The 20,463-nt window shown below is 41.8% G+C and overlaps 2 protein-coding genes across 5 annotated transcripts in view; one reads left to right on the plus strand and one right to left on the minus strand.

Annotated features, from left to right (window-relative positions):
* Positions 1 to 17,859, minus strand: part of SLC49A4 (solute carrier family 49 member 4) — an 89,440-nt gene extending 71,581 nt beyond the window's left edge. Inside the window, exons 1-2 of the mRNA XM_011722091.3 lie at positions 17,385 to 17,859; positions 5,568 to 5,661 (exon numbers count right to left, since the gene is read on the minus strand). Of these exons, the coding sequence (XP_011720393.2) occupies positions 5,568 to 5,661; positions 17,385 to 17,724 (434 nt within the window). The 5' untranslated portion in view covers positions 17,725 to 17,859. The remainder of the gene's footprint in view (positions 1 to 5,567; positions 5,662 to 17,384) is intronic.
* A 1,245-nt stretch (positions 17,860 to 19,104) lies between these two features.
* Positions 19,105 to 20,463, plus strand: part of LOC105470278 (HSPB1 associated protein 1) — a 49,977-nt gene continuing 48,618 nt past the window's right edge. For 2 of the 4 annotated variants that reach the window (XM_024789275.2, XM_011722093.2), the window contains exon 1: positions 19,107 to 19,303. In XM_024789275.2, the coding sequence (XP_024645043.1) occupies positions 19,240 to 19,303 (64 nt within the window). In that variant the 5' untranslated portion in view covers positions 19,107 to 19,239. Of the gene's footprint in view, positions 19,304 to 20,463 lie in introns of all 4 variants that reach the window. The other 2 variants (XM_011722095.3, XM_011722092.3) reach the window with 2 other exon arrangements.

A 20,463-nucleotide genomic window follows, 5' to 3' on the forward strand; every position in this document is an offset into this window, starting at 1 on the left:
GCTCACACCTGTAGTCCCAGCACTTTGGGAGGCTGAGTTGGGAGGATCACTTGACCCCACAGTTTGAGACCAGCCTGGGCAAAATAGTGGGACTTTGTCTCTATAAAAAATTTAAAAGTTAGCCAGGCGTGATGGCACATACCTGTACTACCAGCTATGTGGGAGGCTGAGGCAGGAAGATCCCTTGAGCCTAGGAGTTTGAGGCTGCAATAAGCTATGATCATACCACCACACTCCAGCCTGGGCAACAGAGTGTCTCCAAAAAAAAAAAAAAAAAAAAAAAAAAAAAGTAATATATGCACATGGTAAAAATATTCCCAAAAGTAGTAAAAAAATAAAAAGTAAATGTCCTTTCCACTTCAGACTTCTATTCCTCAGATGCTTTCCCCAGAAAAAAACCAATGATACCCTTCCCATTTTTTTCTAAGTAAGAACATGTTAAACATAATATTCTAAAGTTTGCCTTTTAACTCAACAATATATTTTGGAGATATTTTCATATTAGCACTCACAGGACTTTTACTTCCTTTTCACAGTGCAATATGATTCCATGATATACTGCATCATAGTCAGTCCTTTGCTGAAGGCATCTGGGTTACAGCCAGCCTTCTGCTATTACAAGCAAAGCTGCACAAACATGGTAATTCTTGCAAATTCATAGAGCTTTATATGTGGGCTGATTTTCCGTAAGTGCAAATATAGGTGTAGGTTAAAGGACATGTATATTTGAATCTGGTAAATACTGCCAAAGTGCCCTCCAAATAGAATGATGTCCCAAACTGCTCATACATCAGCAGCGCCTGTTTTTCCCCACATCTCAGGCATAGCACATTATGAATTTGTTTTCATCTTTGCCAGTAAATAGACATTTGTCTGCTATTTTAATTGTCATGTATTTAATTACAATGAAAGTTGAATATTCTCCTGAGTTCTCTCAAGTTCTCAAGAAAGAACTCTCTTGAACTTCTCTTGAGTTCATGCCATTTATATTTTGACTTCTGTAACTGCTTGCTCATATCTATTACCTATTTTCCTCTTGAGTTGCTATTTTTCTTACTGATTTCAAAGAACTAAGGAATTACTCATTTGTCTTATTGTTGCAAATATTTCCCAGTTAACTTATCTTTTGACTTTGTTTCACAATATATTCAATCATAAAGATAATCTAAATTTTTACATAGTCAAATGTATCAAGGCTTTTTTTTATGGCTTCTGGGATTTGTGTCTTAATTGGAAGGCCCGCTCTACCCTCAGATTCTGTAAAACAGTCATGCTCTAATACTTTTATGATTCATTATTTACATGTAAGTCTTTGATCCAACTGGGATTTACTAAGTGGTAAGGCAGGGAGATCTAGGTTCTTTTTCCTATTTATTCATACAGCTAAGCAGCTGTCACAAAACCATTCACGAAACAATTCACCTTTTCTGTTAGGGTCATTTTCAACATAATCCTGTCAGCTGCAAATAATTTCACAATGGAAATCACGTCTGTAATCCCAGCACTTTGGGAGGCCAAGGCAGGTGGATCACGAGGTCAGGAGATCGAGGCCATCCTGGCTAACACAGTGAAACCCCGTCTCCACTAATAATACAAAAAAATTAGCAGGTGTGGTGGTGGGCGCCTGTAGTCCCAGCTACTCAGGAAGCTGAGGCAGGAGAAGTGCTTGAACCTTGGAGGCGGAGGTTGCAGTAAGCCGAGATCGCGCCACTGCACTCTAGTCTGGGTGACAGAGCAAGACTCCATCTCAAAAAAAAAAAAAAAGAATTTCATAGTGGAGTGTATTTCTAGAAAGTCTATGTTTACTAGAACCAAACTATTTAATACATGCTGGTAAACATTAAGTATTGTTAATATTAATGAAAATTACACTGAATTGAAAGATAATGTGGTGTGTATTGGCACATGTTTACCTGTGTAATAAACCTGCACATCCTGCACACGCAACCCGGAACTAAATAAAATTTAAAAATATACATGGCATGTGTTATGGGAATCACTGGATATACCTATGATTAAGAGTAGATATAACTTACTATAAGTTCACCCTCCGGAAGTCCTTACGTTGTTTACTGGGAAAGCAATATAATATTTCACACCATAGAGTAAGCGCTCATTGCAATAGAGTGATGGCATTTACAATTTTTGGGGGTATTATTTGGCTCCAGATCATAGAAAAAAAATGCTTTATAATTTGTTATTCCAAGTTCCTTATTTACTTAAGAGAAACGTGGGAAAATAATTTTTTTCCTGAATTTTCATCGGTACTATGCAAATAAAAGAAATACTGATACTATATATAAGTAGAACACCATTAGGAAGAGCTTGTCAGAATGCTGCTATTCTCATGTCTTGATACTTAAGGGAGCTAAGACACAGGAAGTCAAGGGTGCAGAGGAGCCATTCCAAAAGGCTGGGTCAGAAGCTCAAAAAGTTCTGAGTGAAACAAGGCCACAAAAACACAGACTTCTAAATGCTTGTTTCAACACTGGCGGAGACTGAAGCTTAAAAGTGAGGGTTACAGACTCGATTTGTTGAAAATACATGTTCCAAGTGTAGCATTTTCATTTTAACAGCTGCATCATGCATTGTTAATAATACTGCTTAAAAGAAATGCTTAAAGACTACAAAACGAAGTCTTATTTCAAGGGGTTAATACTCCTGTAGTCTTTATAGATTAATGACTAAGATTGAAAAATCAATTTATACACTCTTTTTATGAAAGATTCAATCTCTGAACTTTTTATTTCTACTTCTTACCTGTTCTACATTTGCTTACATTTCTTTATGAATTGTTTCTTTTTCATACCACCTTCTCCAACAAGATGGACAGTCAACTCTATTATTCCCAGAATTTTATATCTGGAAAGGATATAAAGGGATATGAGACTGGAGACAAGTAATAGTATGCATGGCCCAAAACAGAAGAAAAGCTAGCAAAAATAATAATAGGCATTTTTTTTTGAGATGGGGTCTTGCTATGTTGCCCAGGCTGCTCTCAAACTCTAGGCACAAGAGATCCACTTGCCTCAGCCTCTCAAAGTGCTGGGATTACAGGTGTGGGTCACTGCACCTGGCCTTAATAGGCATTTTAAAAGAAAGCAGTGTTGAATTTAAGCTTACATGAAAATTTGTACTTAAAATCTGTGGATGCTTGAAAAAATACACCTCTGCATGTTTGAAAAATTAAGAGCATCTCAAATACAATAATGAGACTTGTGTTAAAATCTAACTCAGAAGGATGGAAAATTATGACTAGCTTTCCATAGAAACCAAATGACTGTACTATCTCCCTTTTAAAATATGAACCCTTGTACCCTAAATTTTCTAGAAAGAGAACACATTTTGAAAATTCAAAACTGAACATTTATTTTGAAACTGAAAAATTCTGTTCCAAAAGAAAGTCAACATCTTGTCCCTGAAATCCACTCTCCCCCACTTCTATGTTCCCCATCTGTTAATGGAATCGCCAATTTCAGAGTCTCTCGAGTGAAACTTCCAGCATATCACTCCCATCTCTTTTTCTCACATTTCCCCTCAGGTCTGTGCCACCCTTTCCATTCCCCCAACTTCCCACAGCATGGAATCATTCTGGACTCCTTTCTCTTACTCCCCATATCTGGTCCATCAGCAAATGGACCAGAATATAATTATATTTTGAATATTCAAGATGATCAGAATTTGACCACTTCTCACCACTCCCACTACCACTACTATGGTCCAAGCCACCATCATCTCTCACCTGGTTTATTGTACTCGTTTCCCAACTTTCCTTACTTATGCCCATGACCTCAAGCTTCAGTCCATTCTCAGTGGAGCAGCCGAACACCACAGCACTCTCAGCTCAAAACCTCCAAAGGTTTCCTAGCTCAGAAAAAGCTGAGGAGATGACGTGGTCTTAAAGAATCTGGTCCCACACTCCCACTACCACCCCATAACTGCTCTGACTTCATTTGCTACCTGCTCTTCCCATGCCACACCAGCCTCCCTGCCAGGCATCCCTGTCCCTTCTTCTGCCCTGAATTCTTGCGGTTCTCTCTGCATATAACACTTGATTCCTAGATACTGCATCATCCATTACTTCTGTCAGGTTTTTATCCCAAAAGGTGATCTTCCCAGTTAGGTTTTTCTTTCTGAAATCTCACCATCCTTTCTTTGCCTTTTCATATCTTTCTTTCCTATTTTACCCTCCCTGGTACATACTATATATTTTACTTATTTATCTAGTTTATTGCTGGTTTCCCTGAGTGGAATGAAACTACATCACATACACAGTATGTAATGTAATGTACATTACATAGTAAATTACTACGTACTATGTAAATGTACTATGTACTATGTAACGTACTATGTAATTTACTACATTACATAGTAATTTTTATCTGCTTTGTCTTCTGTCATATTCCCAATGACCACAAGAGAGGTTGGCACATAGTAGAAGCTCAGTGAATTCTGTTGAATGAATGAATGACCTAATAAATGAACCAACAAAAGAATGACTCCAGCTTGGGGTCCCACTGTATCATTCCAGGTCTTCTGCCAGCAATCTCTACCCCTTATAATCAATCCAACATGTCTCAATCCATAGTGAATATAACACAGATCTGAAACTAGCGCTCCTCTGATTAAGAGCCTAAGGGGCTTCCCACTATCCAGTGAGTAAAGTACGCTGTTAATAGGATGGCATCGAGACTCTTTAGAATCAAAATATCACCTTCTAACCTCATCTCTTTACATCCCATTTTTACACCTTAATCTGTAGACCAATATCTCTCAAACTTGAGTAATTTATGGGTCCTTCTGAAAGGAAAAAAACTTCTCAATGACTCTCAAGGTCACATTCAAGGACCCCAGTCTGGGAAACACTAATTTAAGAAATTGGCATCCTGGTCAACAAAAACATCTTTTTATTGCAGATTATTACTGGTAAAATAATATTGTATTATAACCAATATAAAAACAAAATTTAAAACCTTCGTATACCTTACACTCTCTAAGAATAAATCCATGGTCCCAGTTGCAGAAAGGCTGCTATTTACAAATAAGACTACCTATCCACCCCAGAAAAGACCTATGCTTACCTGCCTCCATGGCTTCACTCTTGCTAGTCCCCCATCCTGGAATACCCTTCCCCTGACTATAGTTACCAACATTCTACTCATCATTCAAGGCCGAGTTTAATTACCACCACCTTTATGGACGACTCTTTTTGATACCTGCAGCCAAAACTTCTACTAGTCTCTTGGGGCAATTTTGTATTTCTTCTGTAGCATTAACTACACTATTATATAAATAGTATGTTATACTATTATACTTACAAATGGTATGTTATACTATTATTTTCTCATGATAATTGTTCCTGAATAATATGAAGATTAACTTGCCCTTTTTATTTCCACAACAACCAGTATAGCGTCTTCCATGACAATAAATGTCAATTAAATTAATCATCATATAAGGTAAAAAAATGAATGCTTCTATAAATATGACCCTTTACTGATCTTCTTAAAAATGTATACACAAAATAAAATGAAAAATGAGGGAGAAATGTTATTGACAGGACTTACCTTCTTTTAAGCATTAAGTCTGATACAGGTATGCATCTTAGACCAGTTCCCAAAACCATAAGGAAGGATGTCAGGAGCACAGTTATCCGGAGACCTAAAATGAAAAGAAAAACATTGAAATTACCTTGATTTTCTCCTAAGTCCACTGTTAAAGATAAAGATTACTTTTAGTCAATCATACTGACATGATATGCTAATATTATGGCTTTTCTGTATAACTTTAAAAATGGGGGAATAAAAAGACGACAAACCGTACATGCTGAAAATGAAATGATGGGCTGGGCATGGTAGCTTATGCCTGCAATCCTCCTTGCACTTTGGGAGGCCCAGGTGGGCAAATCACCTGAGCTCAGGAGTTTGAGGCTAGCCTGGGTAACATGGTAAAACTGTCTCTACTAAAAATAAAAAAAATTAGCTGTTTGTGGTGGCACACACTTGTAATCTCAGCTACTTGGGAGACTGAGGCATGAGAATTGCTTGAACCTGGGAGGCAGAGGCTACAGTGAGCTGAGATCGCACCACTTCACTCCAACCTGGGCGACAGAGTGAGACTCTGTGTCCAAAAAAAGAAAAAAGAAAATGAGATGATTCTAACTTTAATGGAAAACAGGAATGTTCATATCAAAGACGGAGGAAGAAGTTCTATTAAGTTTAATTTTTCAAAAGGAATGTCTAAAATGTTCCATTCAGATATAATACTTAAAAATATGGCAAATAATTTTAAAAGACTAGATATTTTAGTTTTACATCTCTAATAGAAAAATTTGAATTTCCAAATGTAAGCTGCTAATAAAAAAACTCTTAACTGTCCCTAAAAAGTATTTTAAGGTGATAGATCATAGCTTTAAGATTTCTCAAAAATGACAACTAGGGAACTACATATTTTATAATCAGAACAAGCTAATGCTTGTTAAAGGGTCATAGGAAGTGGTCCTCTCTGATTATCAATATAATCACAGTCTTTATTTTTTCTTGATTTATCCGATGGTTTTCATTATAAAATAATGCTTAATAATGTTAAAAAATCATGGCTTAGGACTTTAGAAGACAACGTGGATCAGATAGTTTTTTCCCATTGTATTCCAAACACAACAATTACTTTGAAAATGTGTGTCAGTGGTTGTTCACACAGAGGGCAAAATATACAAATATAAAAATAAGATAATCAGAAATAGACACAATATTCTAGCTATGGCAGAATAATCTAACAGAACTCTTTCTTCCTATTGTTGGAATGCTACACCTCTGTTAATACTAAATTAACATATCTTACTGTTTGTGGCAGTCACATCATATAGGTGGTTCACACTAAGTCTATGGCAAAGGTAGCCACATTGCTTCAAATTTTTCCCAAATCCAACATCACCTCGAAACCATTTCACACAGAGAACAGACATAAACTAATTAATGTAATATTTCTTTTTTTCCCAGGGCACTCTCTCTCTCTTTTGGCAGAGGGTACATGGTTAAATGTTTGGTTTTCAAAGAGCTACTCTGCTTGAAGGAAATTGAAAGTCAACAAGACTATAATTATGCAGATCAAACATAGCAAAGAAAATAAACTTGAGATCCAGATCAGGCATACACGCTACGTTAAGGATAATTTGTGATATGAACTGAATTACTTTATAATATTCTTATATAATCTGAATATGATTAATACAATTTACCAGAAGGAATACCATAGGGAACTGTGTTTCTTGGTAACAAGTAATGCATACATACTGCTCATTTACTGCTTCTACTAACAGAATACAGACTTTAAAAATCACATTACAGCCACAGGAAACAGAGTACAATTAATAAAAAGTACATACATGGTCATAAATATCCTAAAATCACAAGACGTTGCTCTTATAAGGATATACTGGGTATCCTACAAGATACTGAATAGAATTTTTATAGGTTGGGGACCATAAGGCTTACATTCTACATGATACTTATTTTTTTCTAAAGAGTTTGTTTGCAATTAAGGTAAGCAGACACCAAGCAAAGCAATGAGGCTCTATTTATGGCCATATGGTCCAATAACTAGGCTTCCTATTGTTACTGCTAAAGGCTACCATACTTCACTCAGTTATGCTTTTTATCAAATATTTCGCAATACAACAGCTAATATAAACTTTTAAGAGTAAAGAAATTGTGAAAAACTGCTTACTAAAGCAACCTCTGGCCAGGCACCGTGGTTAACGCCTATAATCCCAACACTTTAGGAGGTGGGAGGATCCGTTGTAGCCAGAAGTTTGAGATTAGCCTGGGTAACATAGTGAGACCCCATCTCCACAAAAATACAAAAATGAAAAATAAAGCAACCTCACAAGTACAGTGTGGTGGCTTTCTTGTGTATTTTTAATTGCTGCCAAGTGTTGTTTAATCTATCCCAGCTGGCGATCTTGAATAAAATGCTTTCTTCACGTCACTCACATCTTGACAAGGCATGACTCTAGAATTCCATGTCATCAAAAAGATATCAACTCATCAAGGGAGAGGACTTATGAGGACCCCAGGAGAATAGCCTTATATAGTTTGGATATTTGTCCCCACTCAGGTCTCATGTTGAAATGTAATCCCCAATGTTGGAGGTGAGGCCTGGTGGGAGGTGTTGGGATCATAGGGACAGATCCTCGTGAATGGCTTGGGCCATCCCCTTGGTGATGACTGAGCTCTTGCTGAGTTCACAGGAGATGAGATCTGGCCCTTTAAAAGTGTGTGGCACCCCCCTCCCCCACTTTCTCTCTCCTGCTCCTGCTTTCACCAAGTGGCATGGCTGCTACCTCTTCACCTTCCATCGTGATTGTAAGCTTCCTGTGGCCTCCCTGAATGATGAGCGAATGCCAGCACCATGTTTCCTGTAAAACCCGCAGAACCATGAGCCAATGAAACCTCTTTTCTTTACACATTACCCAGCCTCAGGTATTTCTTTATAGCAATGCAGGAACTGCCTAACACATTGGCTTCTGAGACATATAGGACTGTTACATAAACAGACCCCAAGTGATTACAACAGTAATAGGATGTAAGTGCAAAAGCCATCTGTGAACAATTTCAGAAAAACAAACATCATTGAAAATAAAAACATTTCTTTTCAAACACGGCATCCAACATTCAGAATGCCTCCTTTCAACAGATGCAATAACTCCTTTTGCTGGGGACCACTGAGTGTAGGAATGGAAGCCTCCACTGCAGATGTCTAAAGAATCAGGCTGCAGAGTTGACTAAATCCCTCCCCCAAAACCCACACACCCATAGTGGAAGCATGGAAAGTCAGCAACAGGCACAGAGCTCACCTGGTAAGACCACCCCCTTCCCTGGCTCCACACTTCCATCAGCTGAAGTGAATATGAGCTCTGCTGGCTCTGGGGTAGATCCTCTTTTCTCTGCTCATAACCTTCACAGCCTCGTCACCCTAATCTGCCTTGGAGATTGTCAGAACTAATGACATCATGCCTGTTTTTCCTGTTTAAATCAGACACAAAAGATTCAAGATTCACAGGTCATCCTTCTCCTGATAGGGCTTTATACATCCCCTAATGAGACCTCATCTCTGCCACCTACCTCCTCAACCCCAGAAACCTACCTCTGTGCCTTCTGGAGTGCTCAGGCATAATCAGTGGAATCACTACCTTCCCGAAGCTCTTCTCCAAACATTCTCTCTACCTTCTTACTCCCAGAGAAATCCCTTACATTGCTTTCCCTGCCACTTCCAGATCCTTCCTACTCTCTCTGCCCACAAGTTACCCAAGTTACCTGGTCTTTTTTCTCCCCATGCTTTTAAGAATTTCTCTTTATCAATGGTTTTAAAGAAGTATGAACATGATGTGTGTTGGTGTAGGATTCCTTATGGGTCTTCTCCTGGGATTCTTAAATTTCTTAGATTTGTGGGTGTATAGATGTCATTAAATTTGGAAAATGTTTTGACCATTATTTCTTCAAACATTTTTTTTGCATCACTCTATCTCACTCCATGCTCTCCCTGCTTACTTTTCTCTCTTCTCCTTCTGAGACTCCAATTACATGCATAGTATGCAATTACATACTCCAATTACATGTAAATTGTCCCACAGCTCACTGATAACTCATGTCTTTTGTTTGATCATTTTTAGTCTTTATTTCTCTGTGTTCCATTGTGGATAGTTTCTAGTGCTATATATTCAAGTCACACTGACCTTTTCTTCGGCAATGTCTACTCTGCTGTTATATCCTGTCTAGTATATTTCTGTCATCTCAGACATTGATTATATTTTTCACCTTCCACATTGATCACATTTTTCATTTCTAGAAGTTCAATCTTGTTCTTTTTTTTTTTTTTTTGAGACAGAGTCTCGCTCTGTCACCCAGGCTGGAGTACAGTGGCGCGATCTCGACTCACTGTAAGCTCCGCCTCCCGGGTTCACACCATTCTCCTGCCTCAGCCTCCTGAGTAGCTGGGACTACAGGCACCCGCCACCGCGCCGGCTAATTTTTTGTATTTTTTAGTACAGACGGGGTTTCACCGTGTGAGCCAGGATGGTCTGGATCTCCTGATCTCGTGATCCACCCACCTCGGCCTCCCAAAGTGCTGGCATTACAGGCGTGAGCCACCGCGCCCGGCCCAATGTTGTTCTTTTTCTGTCCTCTTTGTCTCTCTTTAATGTGTTCACGCTTTCTTTCTTCTATCTTCTTGAACATCTGTAGTATGTTTACAGAGATTTTTCCATTACAGGTCTTGGGAACATGAACTATTTCCAGCCTGTGTGATCCTGGGGAACTGTTCTGCCTGTTCTTTTTTGGCAGGCCTTCCTCCAGTCTGGGCTAATTTCCTCACATGTATCCTCTGATCAGTTTTCTGCTGAAGACTCAAGAGGAACACCCTGCCGATCCAGAACATTCTCTATGAAGTTTCCTCCTCCGTTTTCTACCTGAAGAATTCTAGCTATGTTGGCCTCTTCGAATTCTCACCTCCGTCTCCTTAATTCAGGAAAACTGCTGGGCTCTGAGTGAGCTCCCCATTTCTGTGCTCCTGTCTGGCAATTCTCTCTGGATAGTAAACTGAAGCAGTCATAGGGATCACTGCCCTGTCCTGCCCTGCCTGTCGACCAATGTTTGAAAACCATTGTTTTACGTATTTTGTTTTGTTCTAATATTTATTTATTATTATTTTTTAGAGATAGGGTCTCACGATGTTGCCCAGGATGGTCTTGAACTCCTGGCCTGAAGTGGTCCTCCTTTCTCAGCCTCCCCAGTGGCTGGGATTAAAGGTGTGCCATGCCCAGCTCCTGAAATTTATTTAGTTCCATATATTTTGATTCCTTATTTTTCATTTTTAATTAAGATAGAAGGATAAATTCAGTTCCCATTACTCCATCATGGCCAGAACAGCCTTTGGTCTAGTTTTTTCTGACTAATACCCACTGCTCCTTGCTGTGGTTGTCTACAGACCACCACACACCTGCCTCCCGGTTATTCGCCTTCACTGCTTAAAGATGTCTTGGCTCATTGTTACTCCTCAGGACACTATCCTTTCAAAAACCTGGTGATTTCAATATCCACTACATGATCCTTTCAGTATGCTAGCCTCTCAGATCTCTGACCTCTTGTTCCATGGTCTGAGGTAGGCTCTTAGCCCTACCTTAGCCATCCACGCTTTTGTTTATACTCTGACCTTATCTTTACCATAACTGCATCCATGTCATAATCTCAATTTCTTTTTTTTTTTTTTTGAGACGACGTTTTGCTCTTTGTCTGGAGTGTAATGGTGCGATCTCAATTTTGGCTCGCTGCAACATCCGCCTCCTGGGTTCAAGCAATTCTCCTGCCTCAGTCTCCCGAGTAGCTGGGATTACAGGTGCCCGCCACCAGGCCTGGCTAATTTCTTGTATTTTTAGTAGAGAGGGGTTTTCTCCATGTTGGCCAGGGTGGTTTTGAATTCCTGACCTCAGGTGATCCACCCGCCTTGGCCTCCCAAAGTGCTGGGATTACAGGCCATAATCTCAATTTCAAGCACCCCATTCCTCAACCATGGCCTCCTCTCTTTCCCATTCATTCTCTCTAGTAGTCTAACAAGAACAAATTCTTGATTCAATATGGAATGACAGTTTGGGAGCTTGCTATTTCTTCTCAACCACCTCATGTGTTTTCTTTGTCCTCCTTAGATTCCATGGTCCATTGTCAGATTTCTCTCTACCTAACCCTCTACTCTTGGTCTGCACTTTGTCAGTCCTATTCACCTGGTAAAACTGTAACTGGTTAAATCTCTCTGCCAACTCTGCCCATGCCTGTACTTGCCCAGCAGAACAGGCTGGAGGGAAACACACAACCATGCTGACTGGTCTCACTTCAAATTAATGATCAGTCACTGAAAGCAGCCCTCAGTGCTACCCAACAATCCTACTACAACTTCCTAAACCATGTGTCCTTCATTTTTCCATAAAATAGTTTCATAATTTATCCTCTCTCATTTATTCCCTATTTGTATCCTCTCTCTCTGTTCCCCTATTCAGGGGATCATTTGTATCCTCCCTCATCAGGGGATCATTCTGTTTCTTATTTTTCTGAGGGGGAAAAAAGCAAAGATAACTTCTACAAGCTCTTATCATCCATCATCTGCATCTGTATGTGTATACTCTTATCTTCTTTCCTGTTACTACTAAAGAATCAACTGTCAATGCTTCCATCTAAGGCCAACTTGTCTACCTGTGCCCTGGAGGACCGCATCCCATCTTGCCTACATGGCTACAGCAGTTCCTCCCTTTCCTTCCAGCATCATCAATTTCCCCCTTTTTATGGAACTGTTACGATGTTGCATTATATAGATATGCTTTAGTATCTCTTACCGAAAAAAGAAAAAAACAAAACAAAACCCAAACCTCCTTAGTACCCACATTCCCTCTGGCTACTGCCCATTTCTCTGTTGCCCTTTATGGCATAACTTCTTGAAAGAAATGTCTACACTCACTGTCTTTGATTCTTCTCGTTGCATTTTATTTCAGACTCACCACATCATTCCAGGGAGATGATTCTTTTAAAGGACACCAAAAGATCTCCATGTTGCTAAATCCAGTGCTCTATTCTCAGTCCTCACTAGCTGGTTCTTTGTTGTCTTCCCAACCTCTAAATGTTGTAATGCCCCAAGGCTCAGTCCTCTACTCCAGGGAAGCTCCACCCTTCTCCACAGGTGATCTCACCCAGTCCCACAACACTTTTTACACATTTTTTTCTTTTTCTTTCTTTCTTTTTTTTTTTAACCAATAAGAATGAGCTTGAACCAGACCCATGACTTTAAATACCATTATAGGCTGACAACTCCCAAATATGCTGCACAGGCCTCTCCCCTTAACTCCATACTTGTATATTCAATTGACAGCTTAATCTGTCTACTTGGATATCTAATAGGCATTTCAAATCCCTGATCTCCATGCCATCTGTTCCAAAATTGCTCTTTCTACAGTCTTCCACAAATCAGTAAATTGAAGCTCTATTCTCCCAATCAGTAATACTAAAAAGTTGAGAAACAGCTTAGACTCGTCTCCTTCCTTCACGCTCCACATCTCATCCTTCAACAAATACTGGTGAATCTACTTTCAACACATATCTGCAATCTAACCACTTCTCAAATCCTCCACTATCACCTTAGTCAAAAGCCACCATCAGCTCCCATCTGGGTTGTTCTACTAGCCTAACTTGTCTCCCTGTTCTGGCTCTTGTCCTAAAGAGAAGAGCGTAGTCATTGTTTTACTCTTCCACGGAAAGCCTGTCAATGGAGTGAGGCCTCCTCACTTGATAATGGCTGAGATGCCATTTTGAGATGCCATTTAAGAATGACTTATAGGGCCCTGTATCTCCTGGCCTCTCACTACCTCTCTGACCTCATTTCCTACCACTGTTTCCCTCACTGGCTCTACTCCAGCCACAAAAGCCTCACTGCTCTTTCCTGGATATGCCAGACAAGTTTGGAATCTTTATCTTTGCTGTTCCCTTTGCCAGAAACAGTCTTCTCCAGAACGAACATGTCAGGTGTCATTTTTCCTTCAGGTGTCTGCTCAAATACACCTTATCAGTGATGCCTTCCCAAAACCCTATGTAAAGTATAATACCACCCTATCACATTCCCTTCCTCCTTTACATTGCTTTTCTCCAAACCATGTATCAATATCACCAGGTGACATACTAAATATTTGCTTTTCTTGTTTGCTGTCTCGATCTCCCTATTAGGAGGAAGGTCTGTGAGGGCCATATCCCCAGTGCATGGAACACACTGGGTTGCCATCTCCTTGAAACTTTTAGTTAGCTTCGAGGGCACACTTGGTCTTGGCTCTATGATCTCTCTAGCTAGTCCTTTTCTGTCTCCTTGCTGGTAAATGAAAAAGGGTGGGAAGGTACAAACCCATTTTAGGAAGATAACCAGTCTTTCTTCCATACTAATCAGGCTGGGGCTTGAGGCAGCACAAAGACCAAGAACCACCTACCCTCCAGGGTACAAGACACTTTAGTGCCTTGCTTGAGCCTAGGAGTTCAAGACCAGCCTGGGCAACATGGTGAGAACCCGTCTCTGCAAAAAATATAAAAAACTAGCCGGGCTTGGTGGTGCATGCCTGTAGTCTCCGCTACTCAGAGGCTGAGACGGGAGAATCACCTGAGCCCAGGGAGGCTGAAGTTGCAGTGAGCCAAGATCACACCACTGTACTCCAGCCTGAGTGACCAAGTGAGACTCTGTCTCAAAAAAAAAAAAAAAAAAAAAAGACGTTTTAGTACCCAAGGATGCCAGAAGCAAGAAAGAACTTTCTTTCTACGTGTGTAGATGGAACACCTGTAGCAGGAAAGCCAACATATAAAAGTGTATTTGCTTTCTTCTACTAAAAATGAAAACTACTTCCTAATAAAGAGAATTTTAAAATATATTTTTTATTGCTTCAATCAAAGGAAAATATAAAATTGAATTCACCATATAGTCACAAGAACTACTGAAGAACTGAAGTACCTTATTTTATAAAGTGAACAGGTAGTTTCTAATTTATCCTGCCACGGATGGATAGTAGGTACAATTATAATAAGAAGGGTGCAAATTAACATTTTTCTACCATAAAAAACAAGGTTGGCTAAATTTGGGGAATAATACTGAAAAATGCTCCTGATTAAAATAAAAAGAAACTACAGCTCAGCATTTTCCCCTGAATTTAGCCAAACTTGTTAAGGGAATGACCAAGGAATTATCGCAGATTGGAGGAAACTAAAGAGAAATAACAACTAAATGCAACAGAGGACCCCAGACTGAATCCTGGAACAGAAGAAAAATACATCAGCGGAAACAAAATCTTTTTTCTTTTTAAAAAAATATTATTGTAACATTGATGATAGGTAAAGTACTTCTTTGGGTTTGTTTGTTTGTTTGTTTTGAGACAGGGTCTCATTCTGTCACCCAGGCTGGAGTGCAGTGGAGCGATCATGACTCACTGCAGTCTCTACTTCCTGGGCTCAATTGATCCTCCAGCCTCAGCCTCCCCAGTAGCTAAGACTACAGGCGCATGTCAACATGTCCGACTAATTTTTGTATTTTTTGTAGAGTCGGAGTTTCACCATGTTGCCCAGGCTGGTCCCTAACTCCTGGGCTCAAGTGACCCACCCACCTCAGCCTCCCAAAGTGCTGAGATTACAAACGTGAGCCACTGAGCCCAGCAGAAACCCAAAGAAAATCAATATTTAGTTTAAAAGCAAACAACAAAAACGCAAAGAAAATCTCCATTTGGTAGGAGAAGCCCTTCCTCGGTATCTAGTACACATCTTCTGCAAAAGTATTTGCTGTAGCTGGAAGTTCTACAGCTGTCAAGACACACCCATTCAGGGCTGGATATCTTTGTTAGAAGGTCCTTCCTTGTATTGCTTTGAGTTACATTCCTTTGTAACTTGACTCAGTCTAGTTCTTCCTTCTAGAACTACACATAAGTCTAATTCCTCTTTTACTTGATCTTCACAGTCTATATTTTGCCTCAAGTTTCTTTTTGAAGTGTGATATACCCAAGTTCCCTTCACTTTACACATCATGATTTTTATACCCTTTATCATTCTTGTGGCAGAACCTTCAAAGTTCTGCAGTTTGTCAAATGGCCTTCTCAGAATCAAGCTCAGAACTAAACACTAATGTAGAGCCTATCAAACTAATTCGCTTCTTGTTTTGGACACCATGCTTCTATGCCTAAAACTGTCCTTTCTTTTTTAGCAGCTACATTACATTGTTGATCATTAAGGAATTTACAGTCAACTATTCCTTAGTCTTTTTCACATGAATTCCAATGAAGTAATTCCAGTGAAGGAGGAGAGAAGGAAGCACAGCTACTAACATGACCCTGCCATTATTACTCTCTTAATAACCAACTAATTTTGAGTGCTAACTACATGTCAGACAATTGCAATTCTATACCTACCTACACTTGACTTTTGCTGAGGTCTGAATGTGTTCCCCTCAAATTTATATTTTGTTTATTCATTTATTTTTCTGAGACGAGTCTTGCCCTGTTACCCAGGGCAGAGTGCAGTGGTGCCATCACAGCTTACTCCAGCTTCGACCTCCTGGGCTCAAGCAATCCTCCCACCCCAGCCTCCCAACGTGCTGGGATTACTTGAGCCACTGTGCCTGGCCTCAAATTCACATTTTGAAATCTTAACCCTCAAAATGATGGAATAAGAAGGTACAGACTTTGGAAGGTGATTAGGTTATGAGGGTGGAACCCAAGTGAATTGGATTACTGCCTGTATGAAACAGACCTCAGAGGGATCCCCAACCCCTTCTTCCATCTTATGTTATAATGAAAAGACCACTGTGTAGGAAGCAGGCCCTCACCAGACACCAATTTTGCCTGAGCCTTCATCTTGGACTTCCCAGCCTTCAGAACTGTGAGAAATAAATTTCTGTGTTTAAGAACTACCCTGTTTATGGTATTTTGTTATAGCAGCTCCAGTGAACTAAGACAACCTTCTAAATCTGACTAAAGAACTCATTGCAACAAAACTTATAAAACGTTGAATAGAAACTGTACAAAGTAGCTCCCAAGCATTATTCAATTAATAAATATAAAATCTTGCACAACAGCCTCTTGAGGGTAGACTGTCACTACTAATCATTTATCCATACTTATGTGGTACGTATGCCTTGATTCTCAGTCCTATGGCTTTTTTTTTTTTTTTTTTTTTTCTCCTCAGAGAATCACACTGACAAGTGGTAAAGAGAGATGTCGAGGGTACCATTCTAAGAAAGCATCTTCACTCATCTGCAAGCTTTAATTGAAAGTCGCAACTCTCAACTGAGAAAGCCACATACACACATTTTAAAGCTGCCGAGTACCACCTTCCAGAAACCAAAGTGTCAGATCTGAGTTTCCCAATAGCTCTTCCTGGGCTGAAGTCATTTATTACACAAAACCAACTCATTATTTCCTTACATCTGGGCACCATCAATCTATTTTCCGACCTTTTCACCCTCAACATCCCCAAATCCCTTTGAAGTCAAAGCATCAGTCATTTTTGTCAGGTGTAAAACACACTGCACGTGCACGGGCATGCTCTGATGTTCACAATATGTAAAAACTTGAACATTTAGAGATCGCTTAAATCCCTGGTGTTGCATAAACGGCCTGATAAAAACATAAACATTTGCAAGGTAGCCTTCCCACATTTGTCGCTTTGGGGACGGAGGGTTCCTAAATCAGAAATGGAATGCTAGCAACACTCCATCACCTCACACAACCCCTATGCCGGGGCCAAGGGAGGCGGCTGGCAGGCCTGGAGCGCGGGCAGGCCCCGGCTCCCCGAGGAGACAGCGCGGGCTGGCGCTCCCCGACCCCTCACCTCTCTTGTCCAGGAGCCACATGAATGCGAAGCAGGGCAGGAAGCCGATGGGCCCCCACAGCACGAGCAGCGCGATGTCCCAGCTGGAGAAGCCGTAGGCCTGGCGCGCCGAGTTCTGGATGGGACCCCAGGTGTTCCAGACCAGGCCCTGAACGAACGCCAGCAGCGAGAAGAGCAGCAGCACCAGCCAGCGGCGCCCGTACACCCGCCCGGGACCGGGGACCGCCGCGGGCAGCGCCGCCGCCGCCTCCCGGCTTCTCCAGGAGGCCCCCAGCCCAGGCCCGAGCCCGGGCCCCAGCAGCGGCTGCCTCTCCTCTTCGCTGCTCCAACGAGAGCCCATGGCGACGCGTCGCGCGCGAAGCCAATGCCGGGCTCAGTCCAGGTCACCGCCGACTAGCCCAGGGCAGAATCGTACGGAGCGGTGGGAGGCGGAGGCTGCTGTGGTCGCCCTCGGCCTCCGGGCCGCGCCTCGTGCGCCTGCGCGGCCCGAGCCGGGCCGGCGGGGAGGCGGGGCAGGCGGCAAGGAGGCTGGGGTCCGCCCTCCACTCCGCCGGTGGCTAGGAGACACCGGCGAGAGGAAAGGAGCCAGGTCCCAGACTGAGGGCAGGTAGCGCTGAAAAGGCAGGGACAAGCGCGGCTGAGTCGGGGAGAGGGAAACTTGCAGAGAGGCTGTATTCGAGGAGGTTGGGCAAGGAACCCTGGGGTGTTTGGAGGAAGTGTCCAAGTTAGATCTTGTGCGTAATAAACAACTCAGTGACCTGTGCTCACTTAACCTAATGCTTGCGTCTATTTTGGGCTTATTCTTATTTTTGTTGAGTTAATAACTTCAGAAATTATAGGCAGAGGATAAGATTTAGGCGTAGTTGGTCCCAGGGGATTATCTCATAAAAATCATTTATGTACAATAAGTACTGCCTATTTTTGTTATTTTTTTTTTTGTCTTCCATATCCAAAGAGGAGATTGCAAACTAGCCAATTCCATTCATATATATGTAAACTTTTTTTTACCCATTTCGTCTGTCACTTAATAGGCAAGCAATAAAGGTATATCCAGTAAAGTTGTAAGATTTTTGCCCCAAAGTGACCCAGATCCATCTCCAGTGATTATGATTTGACCACAGGGTAAACGAGAAGAAAGGTGGTTGTTGATCTCTTCACACAGCTGTTTGTTTATTTTGGTATACAAATCCAGAAGCCTGACAGCTGTGGATTAGTGTCCTTGAAAACCTAAGTCAAGCAATTTGGCTTGTCTGCATCGGGAAATGAGTCACAGGGAACGCAATCACAGGATTCTTTGCCCAAGGTTCGTATTTCCCGGCGGCCACTAAAATTAGAAGGAGTCAGGTTGCTACCAGAAGGGCAAGAGAGGTGTAAGAGAAGCGTGAGCTAGCCTCGCATTCAAGGCTGCCAAGAGCGGCTCGCGAAAGCTGAAGTCAGAGACCCATCCCACCGCCGGAGCCCCATAAAGCGTCAAACCTTCCCCTAAAACTCCAATCATCTAGGGTGGAGAAAAGCCGAGGCGGAAAGCAAGGATCTGACTAGAAAAGGAGACACAGAAACGAAGCTAAAACTACAGGAAAGAAGCCTAAGGTCCGGGTTAGGTAAAAAAGCGCCACAACTCAGACCACGTGTTCGTATTTCCACACCCGGGGTATCAAAACAAAGCTGCGTGGTCCCGCCCAGCATCCATCACGTGACCTCCACGTGAGCGCCTGCGTTTCCGTAGGAGGCGGGCGGGAGCCGCCGGGGCTCCTTCCTGTGGTGCAGCTTCGGGTCCCGGAGCTTGGTCCCTACCCTGACCCCACCCCAGCTCCGCTCCGCCTTGGGTTCCGGCAGAACCCGCCTTGCGGTAGCCATGGCAGCAGGCTCCGAGGCGACCACTCCTGTGATCCTTGCAGCTGGGGCTGGAGGGGAGGAAGGTAGGTGCCAGGCTGAGGTCAGACCCTGAGTACAAACCCAATACCAGTTGACTCTCGTGGCACCCCTCGTGGGGCCGTTTGCCTTAGCCCCGTCCCAGGTCTCTCTGGCCTTGCATTGGACTATGAAGAAAATTCTGTATTTTCTAGCGAGCGTGGCATTTCTCGAATTGTGGCATCCAGATTTTTGATCGTCATAGGGTAGCCTACCAGTGCTGTTTCACGCATGGGGTGTTTGTTTTGTTTTGTTTTATATTTGCCCATCGTTAGCTAAATAGGGGTGTTTTGAATGCTGGGATTAAAATTAAATTTGTGAAATAGAAGGCAACCTTTGAGATTAATGGGAGTTATCTGAGACTTGTGAACAGGGATTATGCGCTTTTATTCTATTTCAGTGAACCCTGGTTTAGCAAGTGGAGATGAGGTTTGGAGACCCATGAGCCTGAGATCCCTGTTATTATTTATTGAATGATTGCACCGTGCAGCGCTCTGTTCTGGATACTGTCGCGGGATCCAGAGACTTTTGAATATTTATAACAATACCTTTTCCAAAGGAGCCTAGAAAGGGAAAAGAATGACTTACTATATGTTCACCTGAACTAGTCTACCAGTAGTACACTCTGTGAGGGTTGTTATCAGGAGGAGGGATCTCAGTGGAGAGAACATAAATGCTTCAAGGAGGGAATAGTTTGAGGTCGGCCTTTTTTTTTTTTTTTTTTTCTTTTGAGACGGAGTCTCGCTCTGTTACCGGGCTGGAGTGCAGTGGGGCGATCTTGGCTCACTGCAACTTCTGCCTCCCAGGTTCAAGCAATTCTCCTGCCTCAGCCTCCCGAATAGCTGGGACTACAAGCGCGCCACCATGCCCAGCTAATTTTTGTATTTTTAGTAGAGACGGGGTTTCACCATGTTGGCCAGGATGGTCTCGATTTCTTGACCCTGTGATCCGCTGAGGTGAGCCTTTCTGATTGGATGAGATGGTGGCAAACTCAGGTAGTGGTGCTGGGTTCAGGAAGTCAAGGAGCAGAAAAGGATGGATGTATTTAGGGATCAGATAGTTTGCTGAACCCCCATTCCAAGCAGAAGAAACAAATTATAGCCTTCTACTATCTGACCACTTTCTACTAGGGAGACAATTCTTGACCTTCATCTATACCTCCATTGCA

Source organism: Macaca nemestrina, chromosome 2 (genome assembly GCF_043159975.1).
Source record: "Macaca nemestrina isolate mMacNem1 chromosome 2, mMacNem.hap1, whole genome shotgun sequence".
Classification (NCBI taxonomy): domain Eukaryota; kingdom Metazoa; phylum Chordata; class Mammalia; order Primates; family Cercopithecidae; genus Macaca; species Macaca nemestrina.